This window comes from Sander vitreus, chromosome 1 (assembly GCF_031162955.1).
Source record: "Sander vitreus isolate 19-12246 chromosome 1, sanVit1, whole genome shotgun sequence".
Taxonomy (NCBI): domain Eukaryota; kingdom Metazoa; phylum Chordata; class Actinopteri; order Perciformes; family Percidae; genus Sander; species Sander vitreus.
Window position 1 is genome coordinate 28,827,957 of NC_135855.1, and position 22,921 is coordinate 28,850,877.

General features: G+C 40.9%; 1 protein-coding gene across 1 annotated transcript in view; it reads left to right on the plus strand.

Moving 5' to 3' along the window:
* Nucleotides 1–6,263: 6,263 nt before the first annotated feature.
* Nucleotides 6,264–22,921, plus strand: part of greb1 (growth regulating estrogen receptor binding 1) — a 32,387-nt gene continuing 15,729 nt past the window's right edge. The window contains exons 1-15 of the mRNA XM_078251637.1: nucleotides 6,264–6,353; nucleotides 11,196–11,244; nucleotides 12,724–12,884; nucleotides 13,039–13,146; nucleotides 13,677–13,853; nucleotides 14,883–15,065; nucleotides 17,164–17,277; nucleotides 17,605–17,742; nucleotides 19,762–19,923; nucleotides 20,045–20,167; nucleotides 21,029–21,214; nucleotides 21,331–21,467; nucleotides 21,732–22,008; nucleotides 22,184–22,312; nucleotides 22,419–22,631. Coding sequence (XP_078107763.1) covers nucleotides 12,731–12,884; nucleotides 13,039–13,146; nucleotides 13,677–13,853; nucleotides 14,883–15,065; nucleotides 17,164–17,277; nucleotides 17,605–17,742; nucleotides 19,762–19,923; nucleotides 20,045–20,167; nucleotides 21,029–21,214; nucleotides 21,331–21,467; nucleotides 21,732–22,008; nucleotides 22,184–22,312; nucleotides 22,419–22,631 — 2,101 coding nt within the window. The 5' untranslated portion in view covers nucleotides 6,264–6,353; nucleotides 11,196–11,244; nucleotides 12,724–12,730. The remainder of the gene's footprint in view (nucleotides 6,354–11,195; nucleotides 11,245–12,723; nucleotides 12,885–13,038; nucleotides 13,147–13,676; nucleotides 13,854–14,882; nucleotides 15,066–17,163; nucleotides 17,278–17,604; nucleotides 17,743–19,761; nucleotides 19,924–20,044; nucleotides 20,168–21,028; nucleotides 21,215–21,330; nucleotides 21,468–21,731; nucleotides 22,009–22,183; nucleotides 22,313–22,418; nucleotides 22,632–22,921) is intronic.

Here is a 22,921-nt window from a genome sequence, read left to right on the forward strand (position 1 = left end):
ACTTGGAACTCACACAGTTAACTGGTTTTCAATTGAATTGTGAATACTAACAATATGTTTCCTGTGAGAAAATGGTTTGCTACTACAACTACTGTAAAATACTAAAAGTTTTATATTTTTCCTGATCTGAACCAAGGGTGTCCTATTTTTTATTCATGAATAAAATTGACTTGATTTACTGTACCATGCCCATACAGTATGATAAAAATGACAATGTCTTTCATATAATAACAAAATTGAATAAATAAATAAAAACAGCTAAATAATGCCCCAACATACTTCTTATTTCAGGGGTTACATGGAAAAATAACTTCAAGCAGGTTGACTTGTAATGTTCTCACCTCAAAAAGAGGTGGGGGTAATACCCAATACTTTTCCAATCTGTTCTAAATAAGTCTAACTGTAACACTAACTACACTAACACTATGTTAAACTATCTGTAAATCTGTAAAAAAAAATTACAGGTGGATGGTAAATGTTCCAAGGGGCTTATTTTTTATGGCGAAATATCCTGTATACTTCAGTCCTGTCAGGTCGGATTCTTGCAACACAAGTAGGCCTAAATCAAATACATTTTTACTGAACAGCGCAAAACTGATAATGCCAAGTGTGGAGGGTTAAGAGGGATAAAAAAAATCTCCACTCATAGGCCTATGACTAAATCAACAAGTAAGAAACACAGGAGGAGGACTTTATTACATGTTCATATAAAGGTTCTATAGCGTACATGGTATATTCAGAAAAAAAGTGATCTGGGATTGACTCACACTACAGACCATTTCCCAACTCAGGGGTGCTATGTCTCTGCTCTGAGAATCTAGCTCTCTAAAATCAAATAAAAATCTACAGAATCCTTTCTGGAACTCTTAAATATAGCTCTTCCGCGGCTCAAGTTGTTGCTGATTTGCACTTTCTTTCAATATTGCAGATTACATCACAGCAATTTGAGGAGTTTGTGGCTGTAGTCAAAGTTGATAGGCTGATGATGCATAGGCCTGACTGGACAACTACATCTTCAACATTTCCAAGCCGGTAAGAAAGCCTGACAGTTGACTGATTGCTGTGGATCGAAGACCCTGGCTTGCTTGGCATGCAAATAGGCAGGTAGAGGAAAAAACAATAAAGATAAAGAAAAGGGTGATAATGGGATTAGCCGTAAGGCAGCGGGATTCCCCCCCCGCAGCTGAAACTGAGCCTGAGCTAGTTACCATGAACTCAGTCAGGGGACTGTTGGACCTGATGCTGGCCCAGCAGAAAGCACACTATGTAGAACTGTTGGACAGACAGACTGACACCTTCAACAGATTTGTTTGAGTGATCATGGATTCTACAAATGAGCGCCTTGATACTATGAACAGGAATATTCAGGAACTCAAAGACAGCATCCAATACACCCAGTATGATGTGGATGAAATGAGAAGCAAAATCTCCAAGATCTCTGCTGACCAAAATACCCTGGAAAATGGTTTGCGTACCATCTGTGACAGTCTTAGACAGAAAATAAGACTGACTACCTTGAAAACCAGTCAAGGAGGAACAATCTGGTTTTTGAAGGGGTTGTAGAAACTGTACGTGAGCGCTGGGCTGACACGGAGGGTAAAATCCAAAGTCTAATATCTGAAAAGTTAACACTAGACGCTGCAACATCACTATTGACAGGGCCCCGCACAGGAAAGCCAAATCCAGGAAGTGACAGGCAGCGACCTATTGTGGTGAAATTCTTAAACTTCAAGGACAGAGGCCTTAGTCTGAAGAAAGCAAAGGAGCTGAAGAAAACTGCCCGGGTGTATGCATTAATGAGGACTTTTCTGATTCAGTTAAACAAAAAAGAAAAAACCTTCTGCCTAAACTCAAGGAGGCTAGGGACAGAGGGGACATTGCCTCCTTGCATTGTATGACCGGCTTGTTGCCCACCCACCTAGGAAAAAGGGAGATCCTTCACTCTAAATATCCACCCCGAACAGAAGGTAGTTATAGAGGCTCATGAATATTAGAACTTTTATTATTTCATTTTTTTTTCTCTTTTCATTTAAACTGCATAAATAGGTTTCAGATGTGCTCATTTAAATATTTGTAGTTTAAAAAACAAGGTCTATGAGCTAAGTCCCACTTTGCATGAAAACGATATTCATATAATGGCCATCTCTGAGACACACTTGGATGAAACCATAGAGGACACAGCTGTGGCAATACAAGGACACAACATCTTCAGACTAGACAGGGACAGACAAGGAGGAGGAACTGATTTTTAAATTCAAAATAGCATTCCAGCTAAAATCAGGAAAGATCGAGGTGTGAATGGTGTGGAAGCATTATGGCTTCAAGTTCACATTCCACAAACGCAAACCAATATTGACTTGCTGTTGCTATAGGCCACCTAACTCCAACATTGAATATTTAGATAGGATATGCACAATGCTGCAGAATGTAACTGAAATGGACATGGACATATTCTTATAGGTGATTTGAATATAAACTGGTTCGCTAGGAATTGTGCTTTAAAAAGAAAGTTGAAAGATGCAGCTTCTGTATGTAATCTATCTAACTAGAATTACTATCAATCATGAAGGACTTACCTCAGCAACTTACATAGATCACTTTTTTACAAATGCTGCAGACAAATGTTCAAAAGTGCAATCTGTACCTGTAGGTTTTAGTGACCACAACATTATTGCCTTAGCTATGAAAATTAAGGTCCCTAAATCTGGGCCTAGAGTAATTTATAAAATAATCTCTGAAAAAGGAGTTTCTTGAACATATAAAAAATATCCTTTGGGATAATGTACTGGAGATTATGGATGCAGAGGATGTATTGTCAAGTTTCTGAAATTATTTTCTGCTGTTTGTGATAGTCATGCCACGGTGAAGAAGCTCTCTGTCAGAGCAATCAGAGCCCCTTGGCTTGATGATGAATTGACAACATGTATGCAGGAAAGAGACATATTGAAAAAAGCTGCTATATCACATCTAGTAACTCAGCAGATTGGCAAGCGTGGAAGTGGAAGATTGTGGAAGATTGCAATGGTTATTCCCCTTCCCAAAAACAGTAAAGAACCATTTACAGAGTCAAACAGCAGGCCGATCAGTATACCTGTCTTAAGCAAATTACTGGAGGGAATTGCATTTAAGCAGATTCAGCATTATTTTATGGTAAACAGCATTAACGAGGATGTTCAGCATGCATATAAAGTAGGATACTCTACAAGTACAGCACCAGCTGCCCTAACTGATGATTGGCTAAAACAAATTGACAGGAAGTCAATTGTAGGAGCTGTACTATTAGATTTTAGTAGAGCCTTTGATATTTAAGATCATGAGCTACTACTCATGAAGCTATGTGCTTATAAATCCAAAGACTCTGCTATTAATTGGATGAAAAATTACTTGTTTAATAGACAACAATGGGTGATATTTGGCCCTCTCCTTTATTCTATCTTTATAAATGATATGCCATATGTATTAAAACATGCAGGTATGGTAATGTACGCAGATGACACTACAATGGACACCTCTGCAGGGAACTAGGCTGCTGCAACAAGAGTTAATGCTTGTTGCTAAATGGGTCTCAAAAAACAAATTAAAATTGAATGTTTCAAAAACAAAAAGTATAATCTTGGGCTCAAAGCATGCATCAACGTCGGACCACAAACTGTGCCTTTCATTGCAGGGAGATGCTATCGAACAGGTAAAACTGGCTAAAAAAAACATTATCATGGACTATTAATATAAACAACATAGTGTCCAAAATGAGTAGAAACATCTCCATCATTAAAAGATATGCTTGACTGTCGACAAAGTCAATAATTAAGTGAGTAACACAGTCTCTAGTCTTGTCCCATCTAGACTATTGCTCTGTGATCTGGTCTAGTGCGTCAAAACAGGAGCTTGTCAAATTACAGCTCATAAAAAACAGAGCAGCTTGCCTTGTTCTTCGCTGCCCACAAGGAGTAATGTGGAAGAAATGCATACCAGACTGTCATAGATGACAGTAGATGAAAGACTAGCATGCAGCCTGATGGTATTTTTAAAGAATATTTGTACATTACGTAAACCCACCAACCTGTTCTCGTAGCTATTACCTACCAATGATAGACATGTTTATGATACCAGACTGGCTGTAGGTTATGGCTTTATCCTGCCAATGCCCAGAACCAATGCCCTTAAAAAAATGGTAATGTATAGAGCTGTAACATATTGGAACAGCCTCCCCCACATTTAATCCTAATGGGAAATACTTCAAGCTTAAAAAAGAAACTAAGAGAAGCTGTTATCATCAAGGAGTTTTGGTTAAAACCTGTTTGATTCTGTTATTCTTTTCTTTCTTTACTATATATTTTATTTCATGTTACTGTTTTGTTGTTTTTATAACATGCTACTGTGCCTTTTGTTTTATAAAATCCAGGAGGTTTTCATTGTTCTAACAATATGTATTTTTGCTTTATAATATTATTTGTGTTTGCCTTGTGTTGGACCCCAGAAAAAATAGTCTTCACTACGGTGATGACTAATGGGGATCCTTAATAAACAATAAAACAATAACTTGTCAAATACTGACGCATTGTCACAGTCCTCTGTATCAGATACCAACACACAAGGCACCCACATGCACTAACACACACACAGCTAGACCGGCTATCAAAACAAAGAACCTCATATTACAACAAACACAAGCCCCTTTTACGCAGAGATTCTGCAGCCGGCTTTCTTTATACACACACAACCAAGTAAAGGCGGCATAATGCCACCCCCAGTGATTTAATGGCATGTAATATTTCTGTAAGTTATTAATAACTTCGGCTGTTTGGAACACTGCTTTGTCACCTTTTGACCTGTGGCCTGACTCGTGCATCATACAGGCTGTGTGAATGTAGTCCGCCCTAGTTTTATACAGTCTATTGGCGCTTTTCCATTACATGGTACCTGCTCGACTCGCCTCGACTCTACTCGCCTTTTTTGGTTTTCCATTACGAAAAAAAGTACCTGGTACCTGTTAACAGGTACTTTTTTTAGTACCACCTCAGTCGAGGTTCCAAGCGAGCTGAGCCGATACCAAAAGGTGACGTGAAAGCGACAGAGGGGGATGTCCTGAACAAACCCGCCATTTTTAAATAGTTTAGCCAGCTGTGGGTTTTTTTGCTGCCTCCAGCTTCATTTGAAACTAAATGTGTCTTCTGGCTGTGGCAACAACAACACACCTTCAACGTTCTGTGTGTGTGTGTGTCGCGTTAGGTTATGGCGCCGCTATGACGACCAGCCACGCTGAGGCGGTACTAAAATCTGCAATGGAAAACGGACGAGTCAAGTCGAGGCGAGTAGAGTCGAGGAGAGTCGAGCAAGTACCATGTAATGGAAGAACGCCATATGAGTCCGCCATGCCGGCTGTTCTTTTAACACAAGGCGCAACAACTCTGTCCCCCCATTCCATCTTTGAAACTTTCACACCAACACAGACGGTGATGCAGCTCAAAGGCTCAACAGTCCCGCCTTGAACAGGTTGTGTGAAAGGGGCTACAGAGAGAGCGGGACTTCATTCTCTGCTCAGGATGCTATTACTCTATTACTATATCTTAACATACCAAATAGTTGTTTACTACTATATTAATGTTATGAATATTGATCACAGCCCCTTTAAGTTTGTTTGGTCCATTTGATCCCATTAATTAACTACTAATCAGATCATGATTCATGACTGTCCAGACCAGGGAGAAAGAGAGAAAAAAGCATGCTCACCATAAACACCTCAGACCACTAAATCTGATCATTCGTTATGTTGGATATCTTTTTTTTCAGAGGCCTATCTGGTTTAGCATAGCCTAACGTTACCTGATGTAGCCTATCCTGTCACATTTCTTTCCACCTTTGTATTGTTGCCTGATCATTAAAATAATACAACGATTATGACAGGCTACGATATGACATTACCTTTGAAAAGAGAAATTAGTAAAGTAAAAACGCAGTGGTAAAGCAGAGTTACCCGACTCTTGGACTGTGCCTTTCATTGCAGGGAGATGCTATCGAACAGGTAAAACTGGCTAAAAAAAACATTATCATGGACTATTTATATAAACAACATAGTGTCCAAAATGAGTAGTGTCCAAAATGAGTAGAAACATCTCCATCATTAAAAGATATGCTAAAAACGCAGTGGTAAAGCAGAGTTACCCGACTCTTGGACCATACCATTTTTGTGCAGGAAGAGGGGGAGGGACCCTCTCTCGCTGAGATCAGAGGTGATGACACGCGCTACACCCAGTCCAGTCTAGCGCCGGTCGGAGTCATGGTGACAGCACGTTGGATCAACTTTCAGTCTTCATGAAGAATAGTTTTTGTGCTTCTCCCGCTGGATTGTAAAGGTAAGTTCTATCAGCAGTTGTTTTCGCATTTTGTGGTTTTACCGTAGTGTTTTCTGCAGGTAGAGCACGTTACCTTGTCTTCTTGATGAAGCAAGACCACCATGCTCAGTTGTTGCTGATGCTGTTAGGAAAAGGGAAATAATCAATGGTAACAATATTAACAATGTTTCAGAAGATGTTTAAACTGGGGAGCTGTGTCTTTCAGTTGTAAAATGTGTCTGTTTTGCTGGAAAAGCTGTGGTCCGTTTTCACACTTTGTTCATGTTTATCTTTATCGTCACCAAGCTTAAAAGGACAGTTCTCTGTGTAATATGGAGTTTTGGGATTTAACTGTAAACCCGTTTCATCCCCAAAATGTCCCCCATTTTTCTTTCCGTGGCTAAAGTTATATCCTGAAAACTACTGTACTTTCGCAAACCATTTTTAACTTATCATAAACGGGTAACATGCTAGGCTACACTAATGACTTTTCCAGTAACAATAGATGGTTCCTCCATGTCATGCATAGTGTACCTGATCTTTTTTTCTCTGTCTATCTGTTATGTTGTAATATAGCCATTTTACATAATGCCTAACTCATATTCCAAATGCATCTCATGAATTAATTTCATGTTTTCCAAAAATGTATTTTGGTCAAGCCATTTTGGCTGCCACAAAATCGTTTAATAGAAAATGTTACAGTTATTTCGGGGAAATTGCCCTTATGTAACACTACAATGTACTAAAACAGGTGAGTGCTTATAGATACCTTTATACCTCTCTTCAACAACAAAACATGTTTTGTTGTTTCAACAGATATACTGGTGTGCTCTAAATGTGTCATAATAGGATTTTTTAGAACATTTCTCTAATAAATCATTAACTATTGTTTTATTTTGTCATATTGGTCCTGGTGCCCGTGGTGTTAAATAAATCAGTTTTGTTATTAAAACTTGAAGAAAAACATAGAGAAAGTAGAGTTGCTGCAGTTTGTTAGTGCATTAAGATTGTACTGACTCCTGATGCTGCTCATAACATTTGATGCTGAGTTGGATGTGTGAAAATTCACTTGTCTATCCAGTTCAGATTCAGAAAACTTTATCGTCTGTCATGACAGAAAATCGTCTTAGACGTAGCCTCAACATACAGTGCAAAAACAAAACTCGCACAGTAGACATATATATTATAAAAATAATTAACACTGGATAAAAATAATACAATGTATGTGTGCAAAGTGACAGTGTTTGCGTGGGTCATTACTTTTTATTTAAGTTTAAGTTTGTGATAGCTCTTGCAGCTATCACAAACTACTTTTTTCAGCCAGATTTCCATGCCTGTAGACAACACAAGTTCCCCGGGAGTTATGCTAAGATAGAGAGAGCAGAAGAAAAAAAACTGCTCAAGGACGTGGAGCAACATAGAGAAGCAACAGGCAGAGCAGGCATTGCATATTCAGTAAGTTAGAGCTTTGTGGTGCCTTACAGCTATTTCTTTACACTAACTCTAGCAGATAGTATACTGTAAATATGTAGGCACACCATCTCAGTGTGCTGCAGAAGACAGAAATACAGCATATCTGTACAGTATGTTGCCTGTATAGTCTCACCGTAGCTCAAATCTGACAGTGTTTTCCAGTATAGCATGCTGGATAAATTGACATTGTAAATGCATGTTTAGAAATAAAACACTGTTTGTAAATGATTAGTATGAGGGTGCCTGGAGGGTAGTGATTGGAAATTCGGTTGACAGGTTAGCTGAGTGGCTGACCAGTTCAGTATATGGATGAGTATGTAGATGTATAGTTGAATGGCTGGCTGAACAGTTGGCCAGTTGGCTAGCTGGCCGTCAATTCAGTGTCTGTTGAGCAAACTGTGAATGAGTGCATTTGATGTGGGTCACCGGTCAGTGATGGGCCCATCTGAGGGTTCGCTTGTGTGTGTGTGTGTGTGTGTGTGTGTGTGTGTGTGTGTGTGTGTGTGTGTGTGTGTGTGTGTGTGTGTGTGTACGTGTGTGTGTGTGTGTGTGTGTGTGTGTGTGTGTGTGTCTGTGTGTTTGTGTATGTGTGTGTGTACAACTGCAATCGCTTTGCATATGTTTTTGGCTGTGGGTCAGTGATCACAGAACATCTGCAAAGCTGGACGTTTTTTTTCTTTCTCTTTTAATTCTACTGCTCAAGGCTGAAAGAGATGCTGCACTGACCAGCTGACACTGCTCAACATTCCTCTGCTTTATCTCTGTCACACACGCACACAAACATTACCACTCAAGTACAGTTTCTGTTGATAGTGTGTACACATATTGTTATGCATATTTGAAGGAATGCATTCCCTTAACTGTGAATGTCTTTGGTTGTGTGTGTGACTGTGTAATATGATCAGCTATTTAAAGGTGCAGTGGTGGAGGTTGGAGACCAAACCCTGCTTGTCAGGCTTAACAGAAAGAAAGAATAGCAGGGATGCTTCATTTGTTTGTGTGTGTGTACGACTGGTATGTGGGCCTGGCCAACAGAGAAAGAGCCTGGGGTTCTTATCTGACCTCTCCCAGGATGACCTTTCACCCCTCAATACAAGCCTTTTGTGTCCACTGAGCCTGAGTCCATGGGAGAGCGTGTGTGTGGGTGAATATGTGTGTGTGTGTGTGTGTGTGTGTGTGTGTGTGTGTGTGTGTGCATTCTCATACGTGTGTATTACAAGTATAGGCCACATCAAAGTCTTACTTAAACATTGTTATTTGGATTCACCTTTGGCCTTGAGATATCCCTCAAACTAATACATCCGTACCCTCAAAGCAGGGAGCGTATATATTTGGGTTTGCATGTATTAGCAAGGAGCTAACTAGGACATAATGTATAGTCCTGGCAAATTTGCAGGCGCATTAACCAGTACATCAAATATCTTTCTAACATGTTCTTAATATAAAACATCCTTGGTAGCATACAATAAGATACATTTTTACTTTGTGTCCAAAATTACCGTCATTCATAGCAGGTTAAGAATGATAGATGTCTTTCTTAGTAAGTTCTTTTTTTTTTTTTAGATCCGCTACATTCATTTGACAGGGAATCAGTAATATCCTAAAAAAATATTTTCGTAAGAACTCTTTAAAAGTGCTGAATACTTGAAAAAAAAAAACTTTGGTGTGGTAGTATTGTCTGTGGATTGCATGGAGCTGATAATTTAAAGGGATCCTAACTACTGGTTTATATGTGTGAGGTTGTGTGTTTGAGTGTAGTGGTGGTGGGAAGGGGGTCCACGGGGTCATAAAACACCACAATAGTGTCTCTCTCCCCAGGGTGAAAGAAAGACAGGCAGAGAAGAAAAGTAGGGGGGAGATGAAAGGATCTCCCACTTCCACGTCAGGGACAGAGGAAGGAGGGGGAGACAGATGGGAGGAGAACAGATTAACAAAGCTTCATTTAAAGTTTACATTCAACTTATTTCTGTCATCTCTGCTAGGCTACATGTCAACTTGTATGTGCTATGGGTCTTTTGGGTTTATTATGAACAGATAGTCCTTAATAAAGGATTCCGGATCTGTATTACACTGGAAGAGTACATGTGCAGCCACAGATTAAAATGGACATTTTGACTGAACAATACAAATGCACAGCACTAGGTCTCTTTGTGTGCTTCCTTGCAGCCCTTAGATTTTAAAGCAAATTGTTTACAATTATAGTGGACACACCTTTTTCAATACCTGCAGAAAATTCTCTCTTTGATGTTACATGATATTGATCCAAATTAATATTTGGCAGAAAAGTCTACCCAAGACAAGAAAAAGAGCCAAATTATTATTATTTGTTATTTAAGGCTTACCTCTTTAAGGTAGAGCAATAGTAACCATGCAATAAAAAAATATTAAATGGCTTTAGATTTAGACTTACAGTACTTGGTTATTTGGTTAACAGTTGGTCAGTAGTTTAGGATTTTAGTCAAGATTCAATAAAAGGTGGAATACACCTCTCTGCTTTTATCTCCTCCCTGTCTCCTCTTCCTCTGGTTGTAAAAAGATCAGTCTGATCTTTGGTTGAAGGTGTGATTACTTCCTCTCAGTGCCGGCTGTGTTATGACAGGGCTTTTTTGTCTTCCGTCCTCTGTCTTTCTACAAAGTGGTGCAAGGCATTAAAAGCCTGCACTGTGTCTTTACATATGAAAGTGTGGAAGCAGAAGGTGGCTGGTGAGGTGTGTGTGTGTGTGTGTGTGTGTGTGTGTGTGTGTGTGTGTGTGTGTGTGTGTGTGTGTGTATGTGAGTGAGAGAGAGAGTGTGTTTGGGTGCGTGTCCATCTCCAACATGAATCTCAAGAGGAGAATGTAAAGATGAGAGCACATTCTCAGGACTTGTTTACATCAACATGTGGAACTTTATTTACTTTACTTTACCACCAGCGTACTGTAGCTAGTAGCATATGTAGCTGATGCTGCACTGAGACTTTTTGGCAGAGATCAGTCCAAAAGTAAATTCCCTAAGGGTCTGTTATTACTATCAAAAATGCAGTATATGTATTTTTTTTCACAAGTTATAAATAATAATAATAATTATAATTATACTTTCATATTTTCAGGTTGATTTCCAAACTAAACAGTGGTGCTGCGATTGTTTTACTTTTTCATTCTGGGTTTGTCCCACAGTGGGATGTGCTGAAACATGAAGATTCATTTTTGTTGTTGAAAGAGCAGATTTAAGGACCACTGGCTTCTTCTTAAATGTTTCCTGCTAAAGCATGGTGACCCAGGCTACAAATAAAGTTTAAATTAAATGGCAAATATTACATGTTTTTGCTGTCAAGAGATGCAATGCATTGTTTTGTAAAGCAATGCATCACTTTTAAGTCTGTAATCTGACAGGCTTGTTTTTTCATTACAGTAAGATGACCTGCAGGTTGGTGACTCGTCAGTGAGTCTCATGCTACCAGGTTTGTCAGTCAGTCATATGTAGCTTCTTTTGTGTGTGTGTGTGTGTGTGTGTGTGTGTGTGTGTGTGTGTGTGTGTGTGTGTGTGTGTGTGTGTGTGTGTGTGTGTGGCAGCCAGCATATGTGCAGTCACAGGTTTAGATAAAGGGGATTAAGTTGGTGTTTACAATCCGGCCTAGTTATTCCCCTCCTCACAGACCCAGTTTTTTTTTACCAACACATTGGTTAGTCAGTATAAATTACACGTTAATTCAGGATCTTATGTACTTAAAATCTATTATTGTAATTTTCAAGATGAGGATGGCAACAGTGACATGCATGACTCCACACACATTATCTAAATTCCGTCAGTAGTGTATGATGTGTCTTGCAAACAAATAATACAGCACTTCTTTTACTAAGTTCATTGTTAAAATCTTTTAAAAAATGCTTCAGTTTCTATTGTTCTTTAACAAACTTTTTAAGAACAATAAGAATGTAAAATGACTAAACTTTACTAAAACTAATACAATAACTTGAACACATTCACTTTGAAAAATACATACACAGTTGTAATCATTTTTACGTGCCTTTTAATGTGAAAATGAGATAAATAAATAGGATCAAATAATCTAAAGCAAATGTATTTATGGTGATATGTTAAACCTAAACAATTACAACAACAGTGTTCCGTACACATGAAAAAGTACATGCATAGAATTTCTTTATTGGAGTGTTTCTCATCTGTTGTTGAGCAGATGAGAGAGGTGAGTCAGAGAGAAAACCAGAGAGAGAGAGAGAGAGAGAGAGAGGGAGGCAGAGAGAGAGAAAGTAGAAAAAGAGTGTAGCATCTAGGTCAGGGTGTCCTGACTCTGTCAGTTCAGCTGATTTTATGGCATGCTGTCTGGACAGATGCCATCCACTGTCCACCTTTGTGTGTTTCCATGTGAGTAGATGTGCTTTCAGTGGATTTCAGTGTTAGTGCTCGTCAGTGCATAATGTGGATATGTCTATGAGTGTGTGTGTGTGTGTGTGTGTGTGTGTGTGTGTGTGTGTGTGTGTGTGTGTGTGTGTGTGTGCGTGCGTGTGTGTCTTAGACTTGACAATATTAAGCAGTGCATGTATTCTCATTGTCAGAAGGCTTTAACTTTCACTGTATTCTGTGTTTTATCACATACAGAGTCCTTTTATTGTCATAGTTGTTTCTTTTATGATCTTTTTCTTTCTCTAAAGGACCTTGTTGGCCAGATCACTATGACAAAATCAGTTTTTCCTGTTTGTTTCTAAAGCTGAAACGGACACTACTTTACATTTAATACAAAATCATACAATATAATGGAATGGCTGGTAAGTCTGTATTTAGAGTACCTGACAAGTAGCAACGCTTGACTTACAGTGCAGTAAAGGTTGAACTGGACAAGCAAATAGTTATTGCAAACAAAATCAATTTACTGTGAGCTTACAAATACCTTTTGAGTGTCAAGGTGACTGTGGTTTTGCAGGACACCAATGGGGAACTCCTATGCAGGCCAGCTGCGGACCACGCGCTTTGAGGAGGTCCTCCATAACTCCATTGAGGCGTCGCTGAGGTCGAACACCGTAGTGCCTCGACCTGTCTTCTCACAGCTATACCTCGAGTCAGAGCAGCCATTGGCACATGATGGTGGGTTGCATGGATGCAATGGAGAAGATGTGATAACAAGTTCAGCAAAAGAGTTTATTTCCTCAATTTGAATTATGACATCTCTTTTGCATCTGCATCTGCTTGTCACTCTTGTTCACCATTAAACATGTTTTTTTGTGTATATCCCCACCAGGTCGTACAGAGAATGATGATGAAGACGATGAAGATGGCTCAGAGTCTAACAGCCCCCCAATACCCTATCAGATGAAGCCCCCACCTGAGGGATGCTGCACCACGGATGGTTTGTACACATATACAACTTCTAAAAAAAACTCAAATCACGCACAGGGCCACATTTACAAATAATTTTTACTGCATTACAGTCACAATTTTCACGAGGAGATTTTCAAAACAAGCACACTAACCTGAAACTGCACTTTCCCTGTACAGGGATACATCTTGCATTTAGTCAGTGTTCACCTCATTTATGCATGTGCTGTAGGTTTACAGAAGGATCAGGATCATGCAAATGAGGAATGGGTGCATTCTGCTGGATATACAGTCACACTATTTGCAAGTGTCAGTTTTGTGAGTGTGGTTGGCCGTGGTGTAGTTGGGAAGATAAAAGTTAATTTGCCTCTACTAGAAATCTCAATGACAACAATTAAAAGGTGAATAAGCAGCAGAAATATATCCAGACCAGCTGTTTACATAGTGTATATCATTGCTCTTCTTATTTATGCTACAATGAGACACAGTAATCTAAAAGTCAAAGAAAAGCTACCAGATCATTTTGTGAAACTGTCCTATCCTGTCTTTTCCTCCCCACAGGCTTCTGTCAGGCAGGCAGGGACCTGCATCTGTCCTCGCTGGCATCAGATCCCTTGGATGTGCCCCCTGGGTTCATGTTGGTTGGGGTGAAGTCCCCCACCCTCCCTGAGTCCCTGCTGGTGTGTGCCGTGGACCGCCGCTTTCTGCCAGACGAACGGGGTCACAACGCACTGCTGGGTGAGGAAGGAGACTCACAGAGAAACAGGAAAATATCATCACTGTTTGCTAAAAAGTGAAAAAACCCTCAAAATGTCTATTTTCTTTTATAGGAATAGTTACAGAAATACCTTTATTTGCTTTTTTTCCAAGAGTGAGATCCATCTTGTGTCTGTGCTTTAAGTACAGAGGAGATGGAACGTGTTAAGCCTAGCTTAGCATCAAGACTGGAGACAAAGGAAAGCAGCAACCCAGGCTCTCTCCAAATTTAAAAAACTAGTGCAGTGCCCATTGAAAATGGGCATGTTTGGAACCGGTCAATTGCTTGGCCTGTTGAATTGCTGCTTTCGGCTTACTCGAGACTCGCTCATCCAAGAAGACAGCCAGCTGAAGAGGTGCCCCAGTCAGTCTGCCCGCAGAGCCCTGAAGCTCCGCCCGTGCAGTTAATCAAAGTTTTTAATATTGAACGTGTCTGTGTGAAAATGTGCAGCTAGCGGGTGGGCATGTTGATGAGGTTAATTCTACTCGCTCAAAACCGGAAGAAAACAAACTTACAAGGGTAAAGAAATAGGGTCAACAAAAATGTCTAACTGGAGAGATGACGAGATACATGAACCTCTGTCTGTAAGGGCCCACGTCAACATCATCAAATTCAAGGAACGGCAAGAGACTTAGTTGTTTATAACGAAATTATGAACGTCTCCATGACGCAGTGTAATTCAGTCTGCTGCACGCTCTAGCCAGCACCACCCTTTGTCTAAATCAAACAGATTATTTCCAGTGAGAACTCATCTAACACGAACAATCTCATGTTGTGGGCTACATGTGTAAAAGGGAAACTCTGGACTATGTCGGGATGTAATTCCTCAGATATTGTCCAGAGTTCATATGTGAAAATGGCTATAGATTCCCTACTTTATAGTTAGATACTATCCCTCCTTATACTCGTAACTAATAAATATTCCTTTAAGTTGATGACATGTGTGACTGTAGGAACATAAAATGCAGCCTATTGTAATCGTACATTTTCTGTATGTGTGCTCTATCCAGGCTTCTCAGGGAACTGTATAGGCTGTGGAGAGAAAGGCTTTCGCTATTTCACAGAGTTCTCCAACCACATTAATCTGAAGCTCAGCACCCAGCCCAAGAAACAGACGCACTTGAAGTACCATCTGCACCGAAACAACCAGGGCGTGCTGGTCAAAGGAGCTCCCATCTGCTGGCGGGGACACGGTAAGAGATGGATACATGTGTTTCATTGGAGCAACTGGAGTAATTTTTGGATTCGAAAGGTGGAACCAAACACAAATTTTTTGGGGTTTTGGATTTTTTTCTTTGAATGTTTACATTTAAAGTTGTAGTCCGTACTATTTGAGTTAGGTTGTTTCTAGCGGCAGCTTTGGCGGTAAGATGTAATTGCAGGCGCGCCTCTGGGACTGTAGCTCCCAGAGTTCCTTTCAAAAACGAACAGTCTCGAATGAATGACGTCAGTAGATTGCAGCTCTCACCTGCGCGATGCCTTCACATGCTCCAGTCCATACAGATTGCAGTTTAGGCTAAGATGAGCTAAGAGCTAATACATCCATGAAGATAAGAGCTGTGTAGGGACACGCACAGCCATGGAGATGATAGAGCTTCCCCAGCAACCTTACATGGCTAACCATGCTAACACAGTCAACAGTGCTAATGCAGCTATTGGAATTACTCACAGAGGCTATTGGGGCGGCGTGATGTTTTCCAGCACTGTTTACCGCAAAGTTAGTGCACTAGATGCGGGCATCTAACCTATGTGACACAAACACCCTAATTGCCACTGAGGCAGAATGTGATATAAACCTTAGCTGATGAACTAGAGGCCAAGGAAGAGCGGGTAGCATGCACCGCTTTCCCCTTATTCGCCTCACCCAGAGGGGAAAGGGCCTCCGACCCAAGTGCACTGCTAACAGTATTAGCTGACACAACATGGTTAACAATGTTAACATCTAAACCAACCTGAGCATCCAAAAGTGCAGGGAAGCCCATACAAAATGTACGCCCTTTACTTATATAAAAAGGGGGTTGTTGGTGGTGGTGCTGCCTTCTCCCGAAGGCACGGCAGAAGCTGCCCCAAAGCCCAAGGTGAGAATGGGTGAGCAGGTCTGGGATGGCAGGTGACGTGATCCCCAAAGCTCTCCGCAGGCTAGTGGAGCTGCCAAACCCACTGGCAGCGCCCTGACTGCTGCTGCTACAGGCGGACATGAGAGCCCAGCTTCTCTGAGGCTTTGGGTGGTTTGCACCCTGGCAGTCATTTCCTGAATGTTCGTCCCGAAAAGCGACTTCGTGGAGAGAGGGTGATTCATTACATAGACGACAGACCGGAGTTTAGAATTTTGTTCATTTTACTTTGGACTCGAAGTTGAACTGTCATCTTTCTCTGTCAGCAGTAAATAAATGTCCATAGTTCTCAATTACTAAGTACAATGGAACGCAGCATAACCGGCACTTACAAGCTCCACCTCTTAATACATCCATGGGGCAGACGGGGATAGACCAACCCCTGCTGACTGATGTAAAAAGCGTCACTAACTGTGCGCATACTTGAATTTAGGGTGGGAAAGTCACCACTGACACTCAGATCCTATTACTTGACAAAGCAGCAAATACAAGCACGTTCATCAGCGGGTCATATGCTCAATCACCATTGTTTTAACTCACTCTTTGATAGATAGAAACTTAACTATAACTATATGAAAATCTTACGGACAATAACTTTAAAGTAGTACTGTCCCTTCTGGGACGCACTGATGGCTCAGCAGTAGAGTTATAAGCAAGTCATGCTTTTGGTTAGAGGCCTTTATCTTTAGTTTAGGTCTTGTATAGTCATAAAAATGTCTAAAAATCTGACAAAACAAACAATGAGTGTATGGATCTGACCAGATGGACAGGTAGGACCTTAAGGTCAGAGGAAAGGTGAGACTGCAGAGTATACACAGAGTATACACAGAGGCCACAGTCTGGGGGTAACCCATCAAATTAAAATGGTTTGAATGGACACCATCTGGTGAAAACGCCTATGAGCAAGGACACTAACCCTGTGGATATCAAGTTCTCTCAATGTTTCTAACCTTATCCTGTTGTTTCTGCTTGGTTCTTAATTCTTTACTCTTGGAGGAAAAGAGTGAAGCTTAAGAGTTTGGTAAACTTACTTTTTGAAACGGCCTCTGTTATTACTCCAAAGTGTGCCCACACACGCACGCACAACAAATACGTTATTGCAATTACCTAGCTACTGAAATGTTTCTGTCTCCCTGGATAAGAAATAACATAGCTCTTGTGTCTGTGTGTGTTTCAGATGGCAGGATGAGACAGATGGGGTCCAGCCTCTCAGAAGGCCATGCAATATCAGCTGAACAACCACCAAACATGGCACTGAAACACTCATCACACACACCTGGCAGCTACACAGGTAACACACACAAACACACAGAAATGTGAATACCAAATCCAAAAATGCAACGTTGATATCAATGTTCTCGTTGAAAATTGTTCTGTTGTCTTGGTTATTTGTTTGTGTTCTCAGGCCCAAAGAAGTATTTTACTGTTTCAGACTACATACTCTAATTTTACCATGAGATCACTAAACATTAATGGCAGTGCAAACAGTTGTTGACAGATACCCGTATCACACTTAAACTAGTGGAGAGAAGGCAATATGTAATAATCACAGAAATGTTTTTCATTCAAAGTTACGGTCATTAATACTATTGATTCATTTTCGTCTATCTGTAAATAGCAGAATCAAATATGGACCCGAGTGGTCTGCCACAAATAATTGATGCCCCCAACTCGCTGACAAATGGCAACCATGCTGTTCCCTCCATCGCCCATCCACCTTTACATCAGTCAAGGCCTGGGAGACCCTCAGCTACAGGTACAGATGTGCACACTGATAACTTCAGCTCTATAATCCAGTTAATATCCAGAAGGATGTGTATATATCAAGGACATAAGATCTATTTGATAAACATAAATGCTGTGAATAAGAAGATTTAAACACAAAAGAAATTCCTCAATATTAACTTATAATACTATATGCCTGAACTAATATGGTTGTTGAAGAAATCTGATCGCATCAACTAACTGCATGTACATTGGGGTATAAAGGTAGAAGTAGGTATGACTTACTGTTTGTAAACACAGCGTTCAAAGTTGGCCCCTCCTCCCCGGCTCAACGAGCCAGAGAGAAAATGAACAGAGGGAGCACCAAACAAAGCAGTAAATCAGAGGGTTAAAATTTGATTGTTTATTGTGTCATGGCGGATACATTTTAAAGCACGATAAAACACACCCACACATCCGCAGGAAGAAGACACATTGCCGTGTTTTGTGTGAATGCAAAGCTTCATCCTGTGTGTGTTTTGGTTAAACTTGTGTGTCGCTATGAGACGCTGAGGGGCCTTACGGTACCTGCGAATGAGAACGGGCTGCATAACCTGCACACTGTTATTGACTGGGGGTTACACAGCAACATGGGGCCCAAAACGCCCTTAAACGTCCCAAACACAGACAAACAGGCAGAGGGTAAGGTCTCTGCAGATACACACACACCCCACACACTTCTATTGGCTCATAAGTGATGATTGAGAGGGATTACTTTTGTATTAGTCTATACATTGTTTTTTAGTAAGGTATACTGTATAATATACCTTTTAAAGATCTGAATATTGTAGCTCATCTTACAGTATGTATAGCATAATTGTCTGATTTCTAACCATTATCTGGCTTCTTGTGTGCATGTAAACGTGGTCAGATTGTGTCTGTTGTTATTATACCCCTCCCCTGGGTGTCTTCACACCTCTGAAAGGGAGCGCTCCTACCACCAGCAGCCCAAACTGTGTGTGTGTGTGTGTGTGTGTGTGTGTGTGTGTGTGTGTGTGTGTGTGTGTGTGTGTGTGTGTGTGTGTGTGTGTGTGTTATAACACCCCTGCTATACAGGAGCCAGGCAGCTGCATTGTGTGTTATGGGTTGTCCTTTGTCGTTCTGTCTCTCTCCCTCCCTCTCCCTCTGTCTGTCACCTCTATTAACTAGGGTTATAAAATTCCTTCTCTGTCTCCTCTTATTTCCTGCTTTCTCGCTGAATGAAAAGCTTCCTTCCTGTTGATGTTTTTTTCATGGCCCTTTTAACAAGTGGACCTTTTATGTGTCTCTATTACTGCATTTCAACAGAGGTTGCAAGAAAGAGGAAAAGAAAGATTAATGTTTGACTAAAATACAACTTTACGTTACTGTTTCAACAGAAGTCCATCCTAAAACATGATTTAGTGTATGCTTTATTTATTTGTGGGTTATTAGAATTAGAAAAGTGACTTCTCTGCTATACAGGAAATCATTCCTAAAGCAAACTGTATTGTAAAAAAAATGTAACACTGAAAATAGTGGAAATATATCAACTCAACAAATGAAATTGCAGTGACAAATATTAAAGCAGGAGCAGCAACTTATGAGCAACAACAAGATCCCATAGCTGGTACAAAGCAGAACAACTGTAAAATAAGAAAACAATAACTATATTTACCAATGACAATATTTTTTAAATGTATTTAAATCTGTGGCAGTTTATTTTTGCCGTTGTTGGGCAAAAATGCTATAATGATCTTTCAGCATATTGTAATTCAAGTGGTCTGAGACAAAACTAGACTTTTTTTCAGGCTTTAGATAATCTAGCCCTGGTGGGAGGCTTTGGCCAATCTCAGGTCATTTCAGAGAGAGAGAAAGCATTCCTATTGGCTGTTCTGCACATGCATATGCCAATGCGACAGAGATGGGACAGGTAGAGCTGCTGACTTGCATGTTTTTGCTTTCTACCCACTGCAGCTTTAAATTCTTTTAAATTTAGATTGTTTTTTTTAAAACGCTAATACGCTATGTAATCTTTTTCTTTATCCTGCAGGGTCCCATGCAAATGCTGGACCTCCAAAAAAGAGGCACAAGGGCTGGTCGCCTGAGTCATCTGCCAACAGTCTGACAGAGAGCACTTTGAAGACACCACCATCTTCATCAGCCTTATCAACATTATCGGTGTCCTCTGTAATCACAAATGGAGTCAGAACAGGTAAAAAGAGAAGAGACATATTGACAAAAAGATAAAAAAAGAATATATGGGGAAATGATGTTTTGGGTGGCTTGTAGTGTTTGTATATGTAAATTGAAATATGTTTCCGTCCTTTTTCCAGAGACAGCAGCCCCGCTGAGTTCATCTCAGGGGTCCTTAACCCCACTTTCTCCGGCAGGGCTGTCTGTAACAATCCCTGATGAGCTGCTACACACCTGCAGACTGCAACCTGTCATCTTTAAAGGTCAGTCAACCAATTGTGTCATTGATTTATGATGATAAAATGCACTTTATCTGTACAAGATTATGTGTACCTGTGACAGAGTTGACTAGTTAATCAGTCAAAGTCATTATTGACTAGCGGGTTCCAATCAGTTGTCAGTGCTGGACTTTCTCAAGCATGTGAAACGGTGAGATTTTCCGTAACCACCCAGCAGATGGCTAGTTTAGCTCGCCACTCCTCTCAGGTTAGAGGTCAGCCAACTCCTGAGGCTGTTTCCCGGCCTATTTGCCCTCCCCCTATAACCTTTTCAACCCTTTGTATCACCTGTCAACTCTTCCACATTTCCATCTTCTATGCCCTCAACCACTTCCTATATCCGGTGTATGAACTTTCATCCTTTTATTTTATTTCCGTTTTCACTTTGTATTTATCACCTATCTGCCCTGCACCTCACCAACCACCCATCTTGTCAGCTCTCGTCTTTTTCTCCACTTTAGCTGCTTCTTGGGCCTCCAATCATATATTTCTATCTCTACTATCATCCCTCTCTCCCTTGGGAGTAGATAGAACTGCATTTTCCCACCACTCCTGTACAACGACTGGTCTCCATTTGGGTTTGTTGCAGTGTAAGACTTTTTTATAGTAACTTAGAGAAACACAAACAGCAAAATAAAATCTAACATAGGCCTATCCATGTACATTGGGAGCAATTTTGTATATTGCTCATGGACAATTGTCCCTTGTGAAAAGGGGAAGAAGGGGATTGGCTGAATGAACAAACCTATGGTTAATGGCCAAATCCACCGCCTGAGCCACAGCCCCAAGTACAAGTTATTCTCAGCCTCCTCACTGTGTTCATCTGTTTACCTCTCATTAATACAGGTCATGGCCCACTCCCTCAGCTGACTGGAAATGTCAATGAAGTGCTCGTCAGTTCTCTGCTTCAGAGTTGTTACTTGAGCTCCCAGACACTCCCCAGAGTCTACCAGCACTATGGACCATCACCAATTCAGCCATTGTCAACTGAGATGCAGATTCTGCTCACAGTCTACTACCTTGTTCAGCTAGGTCAGTTTAAAACCTTCTTCTAGAATAAAGGCTATTATCACTGTTCAGTCAGACTTTCTTTCATTCTTCTTTGCCACACTTACTTTTTTTTTGTCTCTCACCTTTATTTATCCAAGGCCCTGACCAGGTGCCCCTAATAGAGGACTTGGAGCAGATATTCATGAGGTCATGGAGGGAGTCTCACCTCAGCGAGATCAGACAGTACCAGCAGCCTCAAACACCAGCCACCCAAGGGAGGCACTATGGCATAGAGGTGAGACATCTGAGAAGTGTCCTATTGTCAGAAAACTGAAAATTCAAAATTCAAAACAGGAAACACATATTTATGTAAGACTGTACACATTCCCAATTCGTGCCTTTTAACACCACACAAAGCGTTACTCGGTCTCCCTTTACGTCAAGCTAAATATGCTGTCCTCTTCATGCCGTATATTACAGAAACAAATCGTCATGACAAGACTAAGTAAGACTGAATAAATGAACAAATTGCTCATCCTTTTCTACTCTCTGTCTCCAGACCCCATCCACCCTGCCTGGGCTCCCCCAGCATTTCTCCTTACCTCCCCAGAGCCAACAACCCCTGACCCCCAGCCAGCTTCCTTGGCTCGCTCAGCTGGCTGCGTCGTCCTGTGGAGAGGGCGTGGTGGTGTTAGAGGAGAAGATTGGATCTTTGGCTGAAGGCCTCCAGCAAACGTTCAGCAGGTTAATGGAAGGACAGCTTGAAAACACCAACTACGTGGTCATTATTTTCACTGCACCGGGACAGGAAACACAGTCCTGTGTGGTCGTCACAGGTGGGAGTTGTGTTTTCATACGCATGTGAATGTGTAAATGTTAAGTTGTCCAGAGAATTAAACGGAAAGAATAAAGCAGATTTTAACTCATTGTGTTTGTGTGTGTGTGTGTGTGTGTGTGTGTGTGTGTGTGTGTGTGTGTGTGTGTGTGTGTGTGTGTGTGTGTGTGTTGCAGGTAAACACCAGTGTCGAGCCTTGGCAGAGAGTATGTACTCCCCCAATGAGGGTCTGAAAGAAATCAACCACCAGCTCTCCACTGGTGTTGCCCAGGAACTCATCCACTACTGCAATTCCCTCGGACAAGGTGCGTCTGCCTTTTTTACATGCATCGTTTTGTGTGCAGTGCATGCATATTAATGTGTGTTTTAGTCATAATTCACCACCATAAGGTGTTCCTTTCTGTTTCTCAGATGGGGATTTGGATTCCCTGTTGGTTAGTGCCACTGTGGACAGCAACGAGCCATCTCCCTTACCCAGTAGTCAGGAATCCGCTGAAGAGAGGAGTCTTAAAACCACACACAGTCCCAAAGACACAAACAGTCCAAAGGATGCACACACACAGTGTTCAAAAGACTCGCCCAGCCCTAAAGAGAGAACTTCAAGTCCCAAAGACACCTGTTCAGGTGAGACACAGACAGGTTTAGGGGGGGACACTATATATGGAATGCATTTCCTTGCCTCACCGTAGTGTGATGGGATGACAAACTGTTCTCTGCAATTTGCCTTTTGACTAATTGCTGATGCAACTTTTCCCTGGGATCCATTTGATTCACTGTAAAACAGGGAAGCATAGTCCGAGATTACATCTGCATGTATTTGGTGTCCCTTCCTCCATTTGCCATCAAATGTGCACAGCTAATACCAGGACAATCAATTTAAAACAAATCCTTGATTGAGTATGATGATATGGATT